This window comes from Urocampus carinirostris, chromosome 18 (assembly GCF_059441175.1).
Source record: "Urocampus carinirostris isolate Australia breed hairy pipefish chromosome 18, RoL_Ucar_1.0, whole genome shotgun sequence".
Lineage (NCBI taxonomy): Eukaryota > Metazoa > Chordata > Actinopteri > Syngnathiformes > Syngnathidae > Urocampus > Urocampus carinirostris.
Genome location: NC_142366.1, coordinates 24,612,627 through 24,630,139, shown reverse-complemented (window position 1 = coordinate 24,630,139; position 17,513 = coordinate 24,612,627). Strand labels below are relative to the sequence as shown.

At 39.5% G+C, this 17,513-nt stretch overlaps 1 protein-coding gene across 8 annotated transcripts in view; it reads right to left on the bottom strand.

Moving 5' to 3' along the window:
- Positions 1 to 17,513, bottom strand: part of LOC148348706 (uncharacterized) — a 92,639-nt gene that overhangs the window by 65,491 nt on the left and 9,635 nt on the right. For 2 of the 8 annotated variants that reach the window (XM_088322143.1, XM_088322147.1), the window contains exon 1: positions 17,222 to 17,481. The exons of 1 other annotated variant lie outside the window; for it this stretch is intronic. In XM_088322143.1, the coding sequence (XP_088178269.1) occupies positions 17,222 to 17,339 (118 nt within the window). In that variant the 5' untranslated portion in view covers positions 17,340 to 17,481. Of the gene's footprint in view, positions 1 to 17,221; positions 17,508 to 17,513 lie in introns of those variants that run through there. 5 more of the 8 variants (XM_088322148.1, XM_088322141.1, XM_088322144.1 and 2 more) reach the window with 5 other exon arrangements.

Sequence of the window (17,513 nt, the reverse complement as noted above, 5' to 3'; positions counted from 1 at the left end):
GCAAAGCCCTCGGCAGCCACGACTGTAACAGGAGGCTAGCCAAACACAATTCTAGCAACAGCGACACAGGTGGCGAAGAACAAACACAAAGACACAACTGCCGACCTCATAGCAGACATGTACGCCATTCACAACAATCGCCTCACCGTCGTTCTATTGAGATTCTCCATTTTGAAAGTGTTGTGTTCCTTCCATTACGTCACAGCTCGAAAACAAACAACTCAGATGGGTCAACTTTGAGTCTACCTTTGGGAAGTCATTGACTTGAAAAGCGCTATATAAATGCAGATCATTTCATTTCATTCCACCTTTCTCAAGACCACTGCCGCGTGGAATATTTTGCGACATATTGGCACGATTGGGAGGGGGAACACGACACATTCTGTGCCTGATTGGGAAAAAAAGAAAAGACAAATCTGTTTGGGAAACCCTTTAAAGTGTCCGCCAAGAAACCCATCATCAAGATGGAAAACCTGGAACATCTAATATTGTACACTAAAGCCATGACACAGCTAAACTCCCAAATCAACTCTATAGTGCTCTCTGCTGGATTTCTCCCTTACTACATGTTGACTCTGACAGGAGATGCTTGAAATTCCTTTTCATGTTCAGTGGCTTGGCCAAACCCTAGCCTATCAAAAATGTACAAATAAAAGGGATGAATTTGCAAAAGCAAATGAGACATTTCACATTCGGGTGCCATTTGACAGCCTCCCCATCCCCCCTCCTCTGCATCAGGGTGTGTCACAGGAAGGCTGCTGCAGAACAGCCTCCGCCGCAAAGGCCGTCCCTGCCAGAAATCGCCCCGGTTACCCTTTTCCACAGCGCATCGTCGAAAAAATAAGAATTCCTTCCAACCGTTTTAATTTACAAGTCAGTTTCCACACTTCGGTGCGGCCACTCGGAAACGATCCGGAAAAAGGAAGGAAATCCATGAAAAAAGCACTTTCCATTGTGTCTGCAAAGAAAAACGTGGGCATCTGCGCATGCGTTCGTGGATTAGTTAAATAGTGTGCGCGGTTTGGCTCGCCCGAGTTCACGGCCGGGCAAGAGAGGGAAAACGTTTACCAGCTGCCAAAATAAGAGGAGGTGAAGGTTAAGCTGCTTTTTAATCTGCTTCACCCGCACATCGCTATTTGTATGTAAACACTAAGACACCAAAACAAGTAAACATTAAGGATGATGATTTTAATGACCTAATAAAACCTTGATTACTTAACTGATGATTATGCACACCCCCTACATTGCATATTACCGAACTTTTATTGCAGTGTGTATTTTCTGTAGCACTATTTAAATACTCTATACAACACGCTACAGTAGGTATTAGCACGTCACATTGGGTATTTGTATATTGTATTCTTTTTGCTTTATTATTGTATTGTTCTCAGTGAAGGGATGCTGCTGGAAATGTGAATTTCCCAAAGCGGATGAAGAAAGTATCTATCTATCTATCTACTCTGAAAACATTGGTAGGCTTGATTGGAAAAATAAAGTAAACTACTGCTATAAAACGAAAAAAAAAGAACTAAAAACTCTGAAACATGAGCAACAGTTTATTTAAAAGAACACAAGAAGACACTTGAAGCCTATGCCTCTAGAATAAATAGAGGAAAGCCTCATTTTAATCCCTGCATACTCTCGTGCAAAAGCAAACCTATCATTATGAGCGCTAGCATAACCGTAACCACAGCACTTGGGTACCAGAAGGACGTCACTGGTTTATGATGTCAAAGAGATTTGGACAAAAACAGGCTAAGGTATGGAAAAGGTATAGATGGTGACAACAAAATGTAAAAACATACACCCTGAAGATTTGTGCTTTCTCTTATTTTTACTACTAGGGTCAAATACGATGGAAGATACTTAAACCAAGTTTAAATTTCAGCAAGAGGGTTTTCTCTTTTCCAAGCATATTTTCACTATACTTGAAGGTCAGGTGGAAGGGAATAGGACCCATTTCCGAATTAAAAAAAAAAACATTAAAAAAACTAGCCACTATTTAAAATTAATATCCAGTGTTATGGATTGTTTTTCTAAGAATACACTCGTTTGGTTTGATAAAAACAAACCTCGTCTTTTATTATCTTCACCCAAATTAAAATTATTATTAGCAATATTTGCTTTTCCAGAACATCTAAGTTCAGGGGATTTTAAAAATAAATTATTACGATTGGCCGGTCCAAATTGTCCCTAGGTGTGAATGAGCGAATAAGTTGTCTGTCCCTGTGTGCCCTGCGATTGGCTGGCAACCAGTTCAGGGTGTCCCCTGCCCACTGCCCGATGATTGCTGGGATGGGCTCCAGCCCCCCGCGACCCTACTGAGGATAAGCGGTACGGCTAATGAGATGAGATGAATTTGGGGGTCTTGTTTTTATAACAAAATAAACTAGTTTGGGTAGACGGGGGAGGGCTGTCCGGTGCAACAGAACTTTTTAACATTAGCTCAGGAGGTAGAGCGCTCGTCTTGGGATCAAGAGATCGCAGGTTCGATTCCCGGCTCCTCCGTGTTATATGTCGAAGTGTCCTTGGGCAAGACACTGAATCCCGAATGTCCCCAATAAGCAGGTTGGCACCTTGCATGGCTGACTCCCTATTGGCGTGTGAATAGGTAAGTGTGAAGCACATTGTAAAGCGCTTTGGGAGGTCTTCATTCACTTGAAAAGTGCTATAGAAATGCAGACCATTTACCATTTAACACTGTTATTTGAAACAGAATGAAGACATTTGGAAACTTTTTTCCTTACACAAGCACCCTTTGTTTGGTAGTTGTTAAAATACCCGTTATTTAAAACAAAACACAACCAAACCTATTGGAGTTGCACATAACAAACCGAATTCTGTGGGCTGTTTAGCGGTTCTAAACAACATAGAAGGTCGTGTGAAAACAATACAAGTGGGGTGTTGGTCTACACTTGCCCCCAGGTGGGAGTATTTTTAACCAAATGTAAATTGTTATCACAAAAAGTGTCAAACTAGGACATTGACGTCTGTAGCTACCGCTGGCAAAGAACCAGCTATGGGTGGTACAGTATGTCCTGAAACACACACAAAGGAAGTGGAAGGAATGTTTATAATTAATCATCCAAGAGATGTTGCATTTGTGAGAGAATGTGCCATTCTTCCAAATATTTTTCACTTTTTATCATTTTCTTTTTCACCTGATAACAGGTGCCGACACTTGAGGGAAGAGTACAGAGAACTACCGTTGAATGAAACCAAACCATAGCCGATACTATGTTTTAAACTACAGATAATCCTTTTTAATTGTTTGGCGTTAAAGCTGTCAGGAGAAAGGTCAAAAACTGGCCTGCTTAGATCCCAAATGCAAATGGGGGAAGGGAAGAAAGAGGAGACAGTCATGTGATAGCTGCTTACTCCGTGTAAATCACAACCCCGTGAAGGCCAATTGGGTGGGAACTTTCGACTCTCATCCCGTTAAGACCGACTTATAAAAATCCCTTCCGAGTGACAAAGGGGAACCGTTTGCAAACCCGAATGTGTTGGACCCCATTTTAAGAGTGTGCAAATTCACGGCGGACGGATCTGCATTTCCAGCTGCCCTTGCGCTAATCTGAATAGGATGCTATACCTAGCCTTCCATGTATGCTAGTCCCCGTGGCTTCGCAATCACAGCTTTGTCAACACATTGACGGATAAGCGCACACTGTTGAACGCATGCTCGGAATCCCACAAAAGTTTTCAATGAAATGACGACAACTGGGTTTTTGGAATTTTGCATTCATGTTCTCGGACTTTAAACTAATGATTGGGTTTAATAAAATTGTTTTGCTAAACCAGTACTGCAGTACCAACCCAGGATGTCTGATGACATCATTTGCAGGAATGGTAGAATGGACTGCTTTCATATAGCGCTTTATCGGTCACCTTGTGTGTATGAAATTGAAGACTGCACATTACGAGAGTACTAATTTATTAAAGGGTTTCCGCATCATTTAAAACGATACTTTCCTGCATTTTGGAATCTGTACATGCATAATGGTTTTGCGTTTGTGACTTCCCGTCTCAATGACTGTAATGCACTACTCTCCGGTCTCCCGAAGTCCAAAATCAAGAGCCAAAATGCTTCAGCGAGGCTTTTAACTAAGACAAGAAAGTTTGATCACATGCCCCCGATTTGAGCTAACCTGCATTGGCTCCCTGTTCGCTTAAGATGTGATTTGAAGGTTCTGTTGGTAGTATACAAAATCATGCATGGACTTGCTCCCTCATATCTTTCAGATTGAATTTCCCTTTATGTTCCGGTCCAGAGCCTTCGCTCTGAAAACGCTGGTCTGCTAGTGATCCAAGAAGAGATCCGCAGGTTGGAGAGCGTTCTCCATTGCTGTGGAGTGCTCTTCCCCCTGAGATTCGATCTGCAACCTCAGTGGAACTGTTAAAATCTAAGCTTAAAACACACTTCTACTCTATAGCATATGAATAACCAATATTTTATGACAATATCTGTGTATTATTTGCCCTCATGTAGCTTTTCGATCATGGGATAGTGTCATAATAGTCTGTGGTTTGCAATAATCTGTGGTCTGTGCAGCCCTTTGAGACTCTTTGTGATTAAGGGCGTCACAAATAAACAGGACTTGACTAGACTTTTGAAAATAAACTCAGATTATAAATGGTCAATATTGGTAATTTGCCCATTAGAGACCACAACATGGTTGTTTACCCCTTTTAGAAATATGTGTTCATTCAAAAAAGGCCTTTGTATTACATTAATCCATTTACTGATGAGGTTATGTAAAGAAAAACAACACTTTCCATGGATGTTTCTCTTGATTAAAAACAATATATATACTAGCATGCAGTTATCGTGATAATCATTCAATGATGTAAGCAAAAACACTATTAGTGCGTGTCTGGTGCTGTATAGCCTTTTGAGAGATATCAGGATAAACCCAGAATTTTACTTTTAAACACGTAGTAATGAGATTTTTTTGCAAATTGCCTCATATTACAAGTCTTGCACTACACAAAATTGCTCATAAAAGTGAAGCGTTTATATTATATTCAAAAACCTTTTAGGACACCCTACATTTCAATATCACTATTATGTTAGTGTTTTAAATTGAGACACATCTACTAGGCAAAAAAACACAAATTCCCTCAAGCTGACAACGAGCCTGGAAATCCACACGAGTCACTTATAAGGCAGAACCTACAGCTACATCACCTTGGCATGCCGAGCATCAGGCTTTTCAACTCTCGTCTGCAACAAGTGACGGAACTTACAACGGGGACGATAAAAAGGACGGAGGACAAGGAGACAAAGACGGCGCCCGTGGGCCTCCGGCTTGTTATTCAATGCTGGGAGTGGCGCAGTTCCCCGAGGAGGGAAGACAGACGGCTCTTGTAATTAGTCTTGTGAGGCGTAATGAACAACGTTGTTGGTGTCGGTCTACGGTTTCTATTGGCCCTGTTTTGACACTTCCAAACACAGATAGAGGGCAAAAGATAACACCGCAAGTATATAAAAAAATGACTGCCGACATATTTAAGGATAACATTCCAATTTGAATGAATTGGGCATTCTGTAAAATTGGCAGAAGAATTGAAAAGGCTTGCTCAACAAATACATTTCCTTCTAGTGACATCCTGGACCTATCGGACAAGTTTACTGCCAACATAATTTAAGTATAAAAAATGGTGTAAACGTTTATGTATGGGATTTTTTTGTTAGTGTGTCTGTTCGACCAAGAAAAGGGGGAAGGAGTTTAGATAAGACCACCATCTTTCACAGGCAGTCAATTTGTTGTATTTTTCACATCGAATGGTAACCACAAAAATGATTTGGCACGTTTGGTTTGTTGACTCAGCACTTCTTCCCAGAAAGACATTATACTCTCTCAGGCCAGAATGACACTGAATATCAACACTATTGTATAATGACAGTGAGAAACCCCAGATGAAATAAATAGGGAAAATATAGCTGCTTTCCCAGAGAGACATTTTACTCTCCCGGGCCAGAACAAAAAGGAAAATGACACCCAAAAGTAGTTTTGCATCCCAACTTGGGTGATGCTTGACTGGTGCACTTTCATTCTAGTTTTGATTATCTTTTTCCGCAAAGCGTCAAGAGGACGGGAGTAAGCAAAGCACCGACTTCTTGCTGTCAGCCTTTTTATCATCAGAGATGTAAGCAATTGTCTTAAAAAGTTGTTGAATTTTATATCATCAATGGTTTGTTTTTGGATGGACAGGGGGACTAAAAATGTCAATCTATCAATCAATCAATGTGATAAATAGGGTTGGGTAGGGTTACTTTAACTGGATTACTTTCAATGACTTTTGGATTACTCCAATAGCAAATATGCTCATAAAAGAAACTAAATATGACTCAAATGATGACTCACAACACGTGGTAAGCTTTCTCTCCTGGCTTTGATCTCTGGCAAAACAAACATAAAATACGACAGAATCAAAATGAACAGCTTTTTGCCGTTCCGTGGATTCTGTTACTCCCCAAGCCTGCACAAAATTTAGTCATTATATTCCTATTTAGTTTCTTTTGTCTTTTATGAGCATATTTGGTATTGGAGTCATCCAAAAGTCATTGAAAGTAATCCAGTTAAAGTGACCCTACCCAACCCTGGCGATAAAACAATACAGTTGTCCAGTTATTAATTTGGATGGATGTGAGCTGGAGACTTAACGATAAATGGATTATTTACGTGAACAATTGATAGGATTTGTACACCTCTTTCATGGCCAAATTCAAGCACTTTCAAAGCCAATTTCCCAAGCCCTTCAGTACCAATCAAAGAAGAGCTCCGGTGTGAATCATGCATTTTGCAGACCCACGAATATATCTGTAATTTACATGTGCAATTTATAATCTTGTGTGCACATTTATTAAGACATACGATTGTTACTACTTGAGTAAATTGTGAATATATTTGTTTTTATAAATGACAGCAGTATGTAGCTTACATTTTCAGTTTTCATTACAATTTACCACTGGGAAATGCTACCTTAATTTTATGCATGGCCCATAAGAAATGTCCCAGTTCATACGTAATTCTTGCTCTGATAAACATGACATGGTGTCGCATGTACCTGTCCTCTTGGGCATGAACTACATGCAGCGATTACGCTTCATATTTAAGCAAAGATTCTGTCAAAAATCAGGCTCTTACCTGGAAATTGAACATGAGTTGATAACGTTACATAAAAACCATGGATTTAACATAGGATCTTTAAAGGGACATTGTGTATCACTTGGCGCCTGCTAATTAAACAATATTGTTTTGAATAATGAGCAAAAGTACATGAACATCACATAATTAGGCTAAGAAATGCACATTGCCATGCAAACCAATACCAACTGCAGTTAACCATGAGGGAAGACATGCAATGGCAAATCAAAGTCACCAGAGAGCAGCGTTGGTGTCATTTTTAAGCAGACTTGTTGCGAAACATGGCGACAATCTCAAACGTTTCAAAACACTTGACCCAAAACTCAGCCACTTTTCAATCCTTGTACACATAATGTTAAAATTCAAGCTTATTTCAAGAATTTCAAGCACCTGTTGAGCAAAGACCAAACACACATAAACCCAAGCACACAGCCAGACGCACACACCTTTCGGAAGCCGATTGCATCATCGCGGATCAAGCGCTTGCCGTGGAAAAGCTTCCGAAAAGCAAAGAATCCAAAACGAATGACTTAATCTCCTGAAGGTAACCGCACTGAAGGTTCAATAAAGAGTCAAACAGAGACGTCCGTTAATGTAATTAGTCGGGAGCGGGTTAAAATTAAACCAGGGTACCTTGACGTGTATTAAAGCCGATAGATCATTTGATTCGAGTTGGCAACTATTCAAGTATTTTAAGGGTTTCTACTTTCTCCTGAGCCTTCCCTCACACTCACGGGATGACACTCATTTTCACCGAGACACGACTTTTCTCTTCCCGACGCAAATCCAATAAATTCTCACGGCCTGACGGACGCCGAATGATAGTTGCACGGCATGCGCAAGAGTACTCTGTGAGTACATCGTGTGCTAATACCAGCACATGCTGATGCTGAAGCATACACAGGGTAGGACATCGAGATCATACTCATATTTTATTCCTGCAGTCCAAATGATTCAAATTGGATGATCTAGTCACATTTTTCTCTGCACAACTGCTATTTGAGGTCAACAAAAACATGGTGGAAAACATCCATAGATTATTCATTCGGAAAGAGGGAAATTATAACTTAAATTCATAATCCCAAAGGTGAGAACCACCAGGAAAAGTATGTGTGCGTCTGTGTGTGGAGTCCAACTTTGGAACAATGTCCAACTATTCACTTGTTCAAATTTAAATACAAAAAAAAAACATTACTGGCGGAATACAGAGATGAAGAAAATGGAGAATACGATAGATTGGGAATAGCGCCCTAGGACTATGGTTAACTTTGTGTTATTGTTGCTATTGTTATATCATGACTGTTAATATTAATATTATTTCTATTCAGATTCAGATTCAGATTCAGATCTACTTTATTGTCATTCTAGTACACGTGTATACAGAACGAAATGTCGATGGATCTGACTCCCACAGTTTCCCTCAGTGTCCTTCAGTGTACAGATATAAATAAAGCTGTATTGTGTTATTTACCATAGTGCCGATAGTGCAAGAAGAGACGCTAACCAGATGTGCAAGATGGGCAGTCAGGTTAACAAGTCAGGTACACAGTACCATTATATTGTAAACAATAACACTGTAAGTAATAACACTGTAAGTAACAATAGTGCAGAGATCAAATGTGCAAGGAGTGGCAAGCTATAAAAAACTGCCACTAGTGCATTGTTGTTATATCATTGGTGTATTTCATAGGGAAGATGAAGGGGTAGGGAATATAAGCAATTTGCTTCTTACTACCCCTTATCGTACATATTATGTAACATTATTTTGTTGTTGAGTTATTGTTCTGTTTTTTATTTTGATGTTCGAATAAAGTTTTCATTTATTCATGCTTTTTCCAACGGTTTATTTATATATATTATAATTAGTCAATGTGGATCGTGGAGGAATGGAAGTCGTTTTTTTAAAAATTACAAGTCAAGAATGCATAACTTATAAATGATTCAAAAGCATAACTCCTAAAGGTTGTCCACTGTACATTTAGCATACATAATTCAACATTCCATAGTATGCGAGTTAATAATTAAAAACTCTCTCCCTTTGAGATTGAACTCAAAACCTGACAGACATGGTTTATTTAGAACGTGATTTTACCATCGAAATCCGACTGTTTTCATTTGCGCCAATTTTTTTTTTAGCTTACCGAGATTCCACAAATGATAATAGTCATATATATTTTTTTTTAAACCAGAGATGTGCAGTCAGGGGAGTCAGGTGAGGCAGTGGCTTACATATCATCATAGAAATACAAATTTAAAATCATATTACCCCCCTTAACTTAACCTAAAATGCCAATCCAAGACGTACCCATAGTGAATTGAATGTTGTTCTTGACCCGTTGGGATATAACAGACACTTTTGGCCTCTTTTGAAAGCTAAAACCTTGAAGTTTTATCCCTAACTGAAATCATCATTGGATGTGCTACTAAAATTGAGTCATCTGAGTTGGAACACACAGACATAGCAGGTTTTTATTCATGCTTAAATTTATTTTGCCATTTTGCAATTAAAAGCCTGCAAAACAGTGTCGCATGAGCATCTTAGCTGGAAATCAGGCGAAACCATAGCTTGAAGCCCTATCTGGTACCTTGTCAAATTTGTGTTTTACATATTTTAGGAATGAGTGGAGAGGTGTTGTAAAAAGGATAGTGGGATGTTTGGACGCGTTCTAAGGGATGGGCAGGGCACCCGAATGATGCGGCAGGGGTAAACCAGCGAAAGCTGTCGGACAGAAGAGTGTGTTGTGTCACCCTGACTCGAGTGACATGGCCGCTTTCTTGTGTCCCGTTTCATCTGGAGGGACGAAAGCGTGATGGACTTGGGTGCCGAGGTGCCTAACTTGTTTGAATGTTTGGGCATTTGGGTTGGCCATCGTCCAAAAATGTGTGTGTGTGTGTTTTTTTGCTATTTTTTCCCTTTTTTATTGTATTTGTTATTGTATGTGTTTGTCTTGATGGTCACCCCTCTCAAGGGATATAGATAGATAGATAGATAGATACTTTATTCATCCCCGAAGGGAAATTCACTTTTCCAGCAGCATCCCTAAGCTGAGAACAATCGAAAATAACTGAGAACAATCGAAAATAACACGGGAGCTGCTGGAGTGGCTGCCATTCGTGACGGCGCCGGAGAAACGATTCAATTTGAATCATGTACAAACAAACAAACAATTGAATCATGTACAAGAAACGATTCAATCTGAATCATGTGACCAAGGTAGATAGATAGACTTATGGTAGGTCTAGGCGTTTCCAAAAGTGGCCAGATGGAGACGACCGGTTTACAGCTCTCTTCAACTGTGTATTTTACTTTGGTCAATTTTATTGACATGTTCGACTTCTCTTGCCGCATTTCTATCACTATTGTGCAAACTTGCGCATAATAATAGGGAGTAAACATGAATTACCAGTGGCATTATGCAGGTTCATTTTGGCGTTTGATTTGAATACACTCTGTATATCTGCGTTCTTGTTCTTTTCAGAATTTAATGGGCTAACCAAAGTGTCAATCATCATTCTACTGGTTAAAGATATTTGGAGCTAAAGGAGGCAAAGTCAGTTTTACCAGTTTTACAGGGCCCCTTGGGCTAATGCCGGCTGCGGACTGTGAAATAAATCCTGCAATTGGCCGAGGAGTGGTCAATCAAAAGGTCAGAGGCCAACAGCCATATTGGAAATAATAGAAGTCTGTTTATTTGTACACGGAAATTATGGAGCGAAACAGACGGTATACAATAAGGAATGTCCAACAAGGCAGACATTTCTTTAGGCTTTTTTTTTTTTAATTAGTCAGCATTATGGTGTGTTTTGGAGTAAATGTTTAACATTTGGTAAGCTAACCAGTCTTGTTTCAGACCAATCGTGAGGTCTTTGCGCTGAGTACATTTTGAAATGGTGACAGAGACATATTTGTATCACAACAGTTAGATCAATGGGTTAAACGGTTATAGGTATTCAGTGTTCAAGTTTTTTTCCCCTCATCTAACTTCAAAATTTTGGGTTTTTCCCTTTTCAAAATCACAGACGTTTTTCATTTTGAAGATTATCAAAATAATATGTAACATACTACTGTGCCGAATGTCTGCAGATGCAGAGTGAGGCACGTAATTCTTTTGCATCATGACAGAGGGCGATATTGAGAACGAAGATTCTGATATGGGCGAACACCTCAGCCCAAAACTAGATACCTAGTGACACTATTGGCAAGTCAAGGGAGGATTACCTATTGTTTGATGCCCCCCCCCCCCCCCCCAAAAAAAGAAGCAGAACACAGATTTCACGTGTAACTTACGACAATAAAGATTTTTTGCCATGTTCCCGTTTAAATTTTGCTTTCCTTTTTTTGAAAATCAAATTGGCAGAACCATTTATTTGTAAATCTGACTGTCCCTCACTTAGACACAAAGCCCTGCGTACATCGCTGATTTCAACTGTGTCAAACATTGCACTTAACGGACAAATTTGTCAGCTCCACCCTTCCGATTGTTCCCTCTCTCCCCGTTTAAAAAGACACAAAGCTACGAACGAATGAATGAATGGCCTGTACGGCCACAATGGTTTCGGCAGGACACGTTTACACACAGTATCTGTTTGGGAACTGTGCCCCATTGTTGCCGGGCTGAACACATTGCACTGGAATGCGTAGCAGCAAGAACGAGAGCGCGCGCACCCGTTCCAAAACAAACGGAAAGCGGAGATGTGAAAATACCTGGCTTAGTCCTTTACCTTATTGTCATAAACAAACTGGAGAATTTTGGAGGCTCTGCACATGTCTTAGCTTAGCTCTGAAAAGAATTGATCTTCCATGATGAGGCTTAAACGTGTGGCCCACTTGTTCGTTTTTGGGGCAACAAAGCTGAGCTTCACGGCACTTTTCTCCAAAAATAACTATTTTAAAAGAATTAACAATTCCACATGCAAAATATTCAGTTAAAATTAATCAATGTGGGTTTTTCAGGGCCAATACAGATACCAATTATTAATATTAAGAGGAGGCCGATGACAGATATTTGGAGCAGGTATTCATTCGTTGTAAAAGCTTAAAAATATTGTAAGAACGTTTTAATAATACAAAGGGAAACAACAAATATGTATTCTAAATTAAAATAAAACTTTAACAAGGTTAAGAGAGCTATCAAAGGGAATACATTACAATTTAAACACAACTAACAAGAATAATCAGTCACTTAAACCAAAAGCTAACAGTGCTCTGCAGCGATTTAAATAGCTCCCTGTTTTTTTTTCTTCATTTTTTTACAATAAATAAATAAAAATATCAAGACAACCAACAAGACTTAACTTAAAACAAACAGTGCATCAACATTTCAAAGGAGCTCACAAATTCTAAAGTGTAGGCACTCCTGTTTTTGAGCCCGATTGACAAACAAATGTTATGGTAACAGCTAATCACTTTTTATACTCGCTCAATCACAAGGACACACACTCGATTGAGGAGCTAATGTTATGATAAGAGCTAAAATATCAGTCTCCACCTGAACATGCCTGTCTAAAACAAGTTAACTCCACAATTTGACGCTATCTCTTTATCACAAATACACTTTTAGTTAGTCGAGCTGCCACTCTAAGGTTATCGTTCCCGCTTCAGGGGCTGTGCCCCTGGTCGCTTATCCGATCAGAAGGCGCAGGGTGGGTAGCGAGGAGAAAGGAGGAGGGGCAGGGAGGAGTAGAAGCAAGGGAGAAAGAGTTTTGGCCGCAACTGAGACTTAGTGATCGACAAGTCGAATGAATGCTGATATCTGTCGATTTCCCAGATAAAAAATGTCAGAGTAAAATTTTGCGTATTTCTTAAGGGTTATTTATTTTTACTTTTTAATGTTACCTAAAATATCTAAGCAATATTCTGTAAAACAAAATCAAGCGCTTACCTGAAAATTAAAGTTAAAAACATGACATAAAAACAAATGGATATGCCATAGGTTCTTTAAAGGAGCATTGTGTATCATTTGGCACCCCTAATCAAAAATAAACAATATTGATTTGATTGAAAACCAAAAAATACATGAATTATCACATAAACGTAATAGGATGAGAAATGTACATTCTCGTACAAACTCATGCTAGCTGCACTTAATCACAAGAAGAGGAAATGCAACGGCAAAGCATAGCCACCGGAGTAGTGTCAGTGTCATTTTTGAGCAGACTCGTGTTCAAACATGGCAACCATTTCAAGCATTTACAAGCACTTTGCCCATAATTCAAGCACATGTCAATAATTGAAAACAAATTAAAATTCAAGCATTTCAAGCACCAGTAAGAATAGATCCCACTATGTTCTACACAAAAATAAAAAAGTCTTGGTGTCCCACCATCAAGTTCCCCATGCTGAAGCTCGCCAAGTGAGCCCACCTCCGGCTCATAGTAGCAGCAGGGCAGACGCGAATTACAAGGAAGCCGTTCACCCGGACGCCGCCCCGCTCTCGTTTAGCCGGCCGTCATTTGAGTGGCGTCGATTTGCGCTGGTCACGCAATCCCCGGGTTCAAACATTCACCGCGAACACATCTGTGTTTCGGGCGGCCTTTGAGATAATGCTCTGTAAGCACCCTGAATCCTATTTTCAAGGGACGCTCGCAGATTTCATTAGACTGGTGGGAAAACAGGCACTCTTCTCCCTTGCCGTCGGTAAATTGACTGATGTTTGGGTTTCATTTCAGGGATGTAGACATATCAAACTGTCACAACACAAAAATGATCAGAGGCTGGTCCAAAAACCAATTTAACTTATATTTACTCATTCAGTGCCATTACATATATCTACGATTTCAGAAGCATTGTCCCTGAATGCCAAAACGTAAGAATACCTTTTTGTTTTGTTTTATTTAAGACATATACATTATAAAAGCTCGGCTGCGGTTCATCAGTTAGTATCAAGCCTCTGGGAATGATTTCAGTATGATAAATCAAAACTAGATGGCAGGAGTGGCTTTGATCGGGTCTTTGTTTACACATCAATTGAATAGTTTCATCAAATTGGTTTAGAAACACAATTGAAGCAAAATGATACATTTGTTCCCTGTTTCAAGCAGATTATTTGAAATTTAATTTAGGTTTTCCTTGCCCTCATGTAGGTTTTAGATCAGGGGATGGTGTCATAATAGTCTGTGCAGCCCTTTGAGACTCTTTGTGATTAAGGGTTTCACAAATTAACATGACTTGACATCAAGAGCTCCCACTTCATCAAGTTGCTATCGGTAACCAGAGATTGAGAGCGTGTGCCCCCTACTGACCAGAATCGTCACTAGACACATCGGGCAATGAAAAGTTCTTGCAAAGTTCAAGCATAAGTGGAGTGTTTTTGCAATCAAATATCATTTTGCGAACAAAGTGTGCTTGTGCTTATGGAAAGCATTGTTTAGATATTGGAGGTATTACAGATTCAACAAAAAAGGAAAAAAAAGCACCTACGTTTTGGTTTAGATGCATCATTTTGCAAAAAGCCCTTCTTTTAGTAGTTTTCTTGAAAATAAGTATTTGCAAGAACAGTTAGTAATGTTCAAATGTTGATGAAAAAAAGCAATGGTAAAAGCTAGAAAGTAAAAATGTATCGATTATCAGAAAGAACCGATATTTGGGAAAATAACAGATATCGGTGTCGGCATTTTCATTCATTCGACATACAGATTATTTAGGCTGATATACAGGCGAGCCTTTTCTCCCTCTCTCCTGTCTCAAACGCTACCCATCGCGCGCTTTCTAATTGGATAAGCGACCGGGGACGAAGCAACTACAGCAGGAAGACTAATATTGCGCTAAGTAGACAGCAGAAGCTCGGCAAAATCCTGAGTCCCAACATACCTGTGAATAAAGATTGCTGATAATACTGAGATTGCCAAAAGTTGGTGGTAGAAAATCGTGTGTGTGATTAAGAGATAGCGTAAAAAGTGTAGGTAACTTGTCTTAGGTAAGCTGATATATTAGCTCTTATAACATGAGTTGGTCAATCAAGTGTGTAGGTTTGTGATTGACAGCACAACAAGCATGCTAAAGGGGAATGCTGAGTAATTAGCTGTTACCATAACACGAGTTAATCCATCTGGCTCTAAAAGTGGAATGCCCTCAATTTTCAATGCGTGAGTTCCGTTGAGATTTCAATGCACTTTTTGTTTTAAGTTGATTTAAGTCATGTGGGCTTTATTGACGTTTGTATTGACGGTAAAACGTTTCAGAGAGCTATTTAAGTTTGTATGTACCTTTATACGAGTTGCTGCTAAGCCCAATTTAATTTCCTGCACTGTTATAGTTTTGGTTTGAGTGAAATATTAGTCATGTTAAAATTCAAATTTACTGAATGTAAAAGGTTTCAGAGAGTGATTCAAGTTTTATTTGAATTCTAATGGAAGATGAGGGTTGAAGTTTTCTTTTGATGTCCTATGCCCTATATAGTTAACCGACTTCATTTTCTGTAGGATACGGAAAATTGTCCGGCACCGGCACTTCCCATTTGAAAGCAACCTCTGGCATTGAATGAGGTCAAAACGTGTTTAACGCACAACATAAATATGTTCACAGGGTGGTTGCTACCTCCATAAAACCATTACCACAACGCGAATCGATAAAAACAATTCGACCATGAATAATGTATACAAAAGCAGGATATTCAAAAGCTTTAGGAACCTCACCTTAAGTCAATTAACTGACTGGAAATTCTACGTCCCGGAATCAATTACAACGAAAAAACTGACGTTCGGCTCTAACCGATTTTGGTTTGACAAAAAACTAGGTTGTTCGACACTAAGGCAATTTGACAGTACTACATATACTAACAATGCCAGTAGTCTCTACAAACGACCTGGGCCTAGCTAAGCAGTAACAAGAAGTTAAGTGATAGTGGATTTATCATCTGTCTCGGTGTTTATAGGCAGAGAAAATCCAAGAGTAGTGCGGTTATGTTAAATGGAAGTTAACACAATTCTAAAATACATTTGTATTTCCCCGCACGTGTCTTCGAATATTTTATGACTTAGTATCCAACAGACGCGGGTCACAAATCTGTATAACACATTGACAGATAATACTTCAAAACCGCTTTTTACTGGAAAGTGGGAATGTGACTTTATCAGCATATCTCTTGTGTTTTAAATGAATTGTTTCGTAAACATAAAAGGTATTGTTCTGGATCGTCTTGGTTACTGGTAGTGGATGAAATTACCGTAGATTACTCAAGTGTTTGCAGTACTCGACATAATGTGTCTTGCTGTGAGCAAATAGGTGCCACGTTGTTTTTTTTATAAAGTTTGCTATCGCCTAATAAAGGAATTTACGATAATTAATGATGGGAGTAATTGGCTGAAGTTCTTAGATATGAGTCACATCACTCTAAAGGTTAATACAATGGAATATTTTGTTTACTTGTACATTTATTCGTGTGATTTAATCTTACACATGCATTGCTCAGAAAAATGACTTATTTTAGAGTTTTGTCTGCTCAACTCATGGTTAATAAACTATTAGCGGTTTTCCAAGTTTTTATCTCCCGCTTTACAGCAATTTGACATTGCAACTCCCACCTCAATGTCGTATCCCGGGGGTAAACTGTAATTGAACATCGAGTGTTTTAAAAGAAGTTAATGAATGAAAAAAATACGATTTAGTTGAGAACGTGGAAGTGGAAAACGCCCCAAAAAAGATAAATAAAAATAAAACAGTATTAGTTCGATGGGTGAAGAAAAGGAACGCGTGTCGGTTATAAACATGTAACTTCCCCCCTGCAAATGAATGATTCGCCAGAGACAACTCATTTGGGTAGCTTGATCTTAAATTATTTGCTTGCCAGCTATAACAAACAAGTTGATTTCGAAACAGACACAAAAAAACGCGATGTTTTATTCAAACAACGCAAGGGTGCGGACATTCCAACTGCGCACTCATACAGAAAAGGCGGATTTTCCGAGCCACACGTGAACGCACCTTCGCCCCGTAATGTGAGCTCACTCAACTCAGAAAAAAATCACCGTCGTGTCACTGCAACCGACTCCAACAACCCGCCTCATAAACTTTAACACGATCTGCAAAACTTTTAACGAGGGTTTAAGGGTGTTGTACCCGCTCGACTCACCGTTTCTTGCTAGCTTTTTGGCAGTTTTTCGGGAGACTCCGAGCGTTGCTGTCACTGCCACAGTCCGCCCCACTGGAGAAAGCGCTGAACCTAGGTGCATACGAACATGCTCGCCCATGCGGAGCTTAGAACCAATCAAAAGGCCGATATCTGAGTGGCGTGTCCAACACCCAATTGAATTCGGCGTTTTGTTCGAGTGACAAGCTGTTTGACCTATCACGGCTTCCGAAAGTCGAGCAGACGCCTCGTCGTCAACGAATGGACTTTTGACAGACACATGGCGCTTTCAATG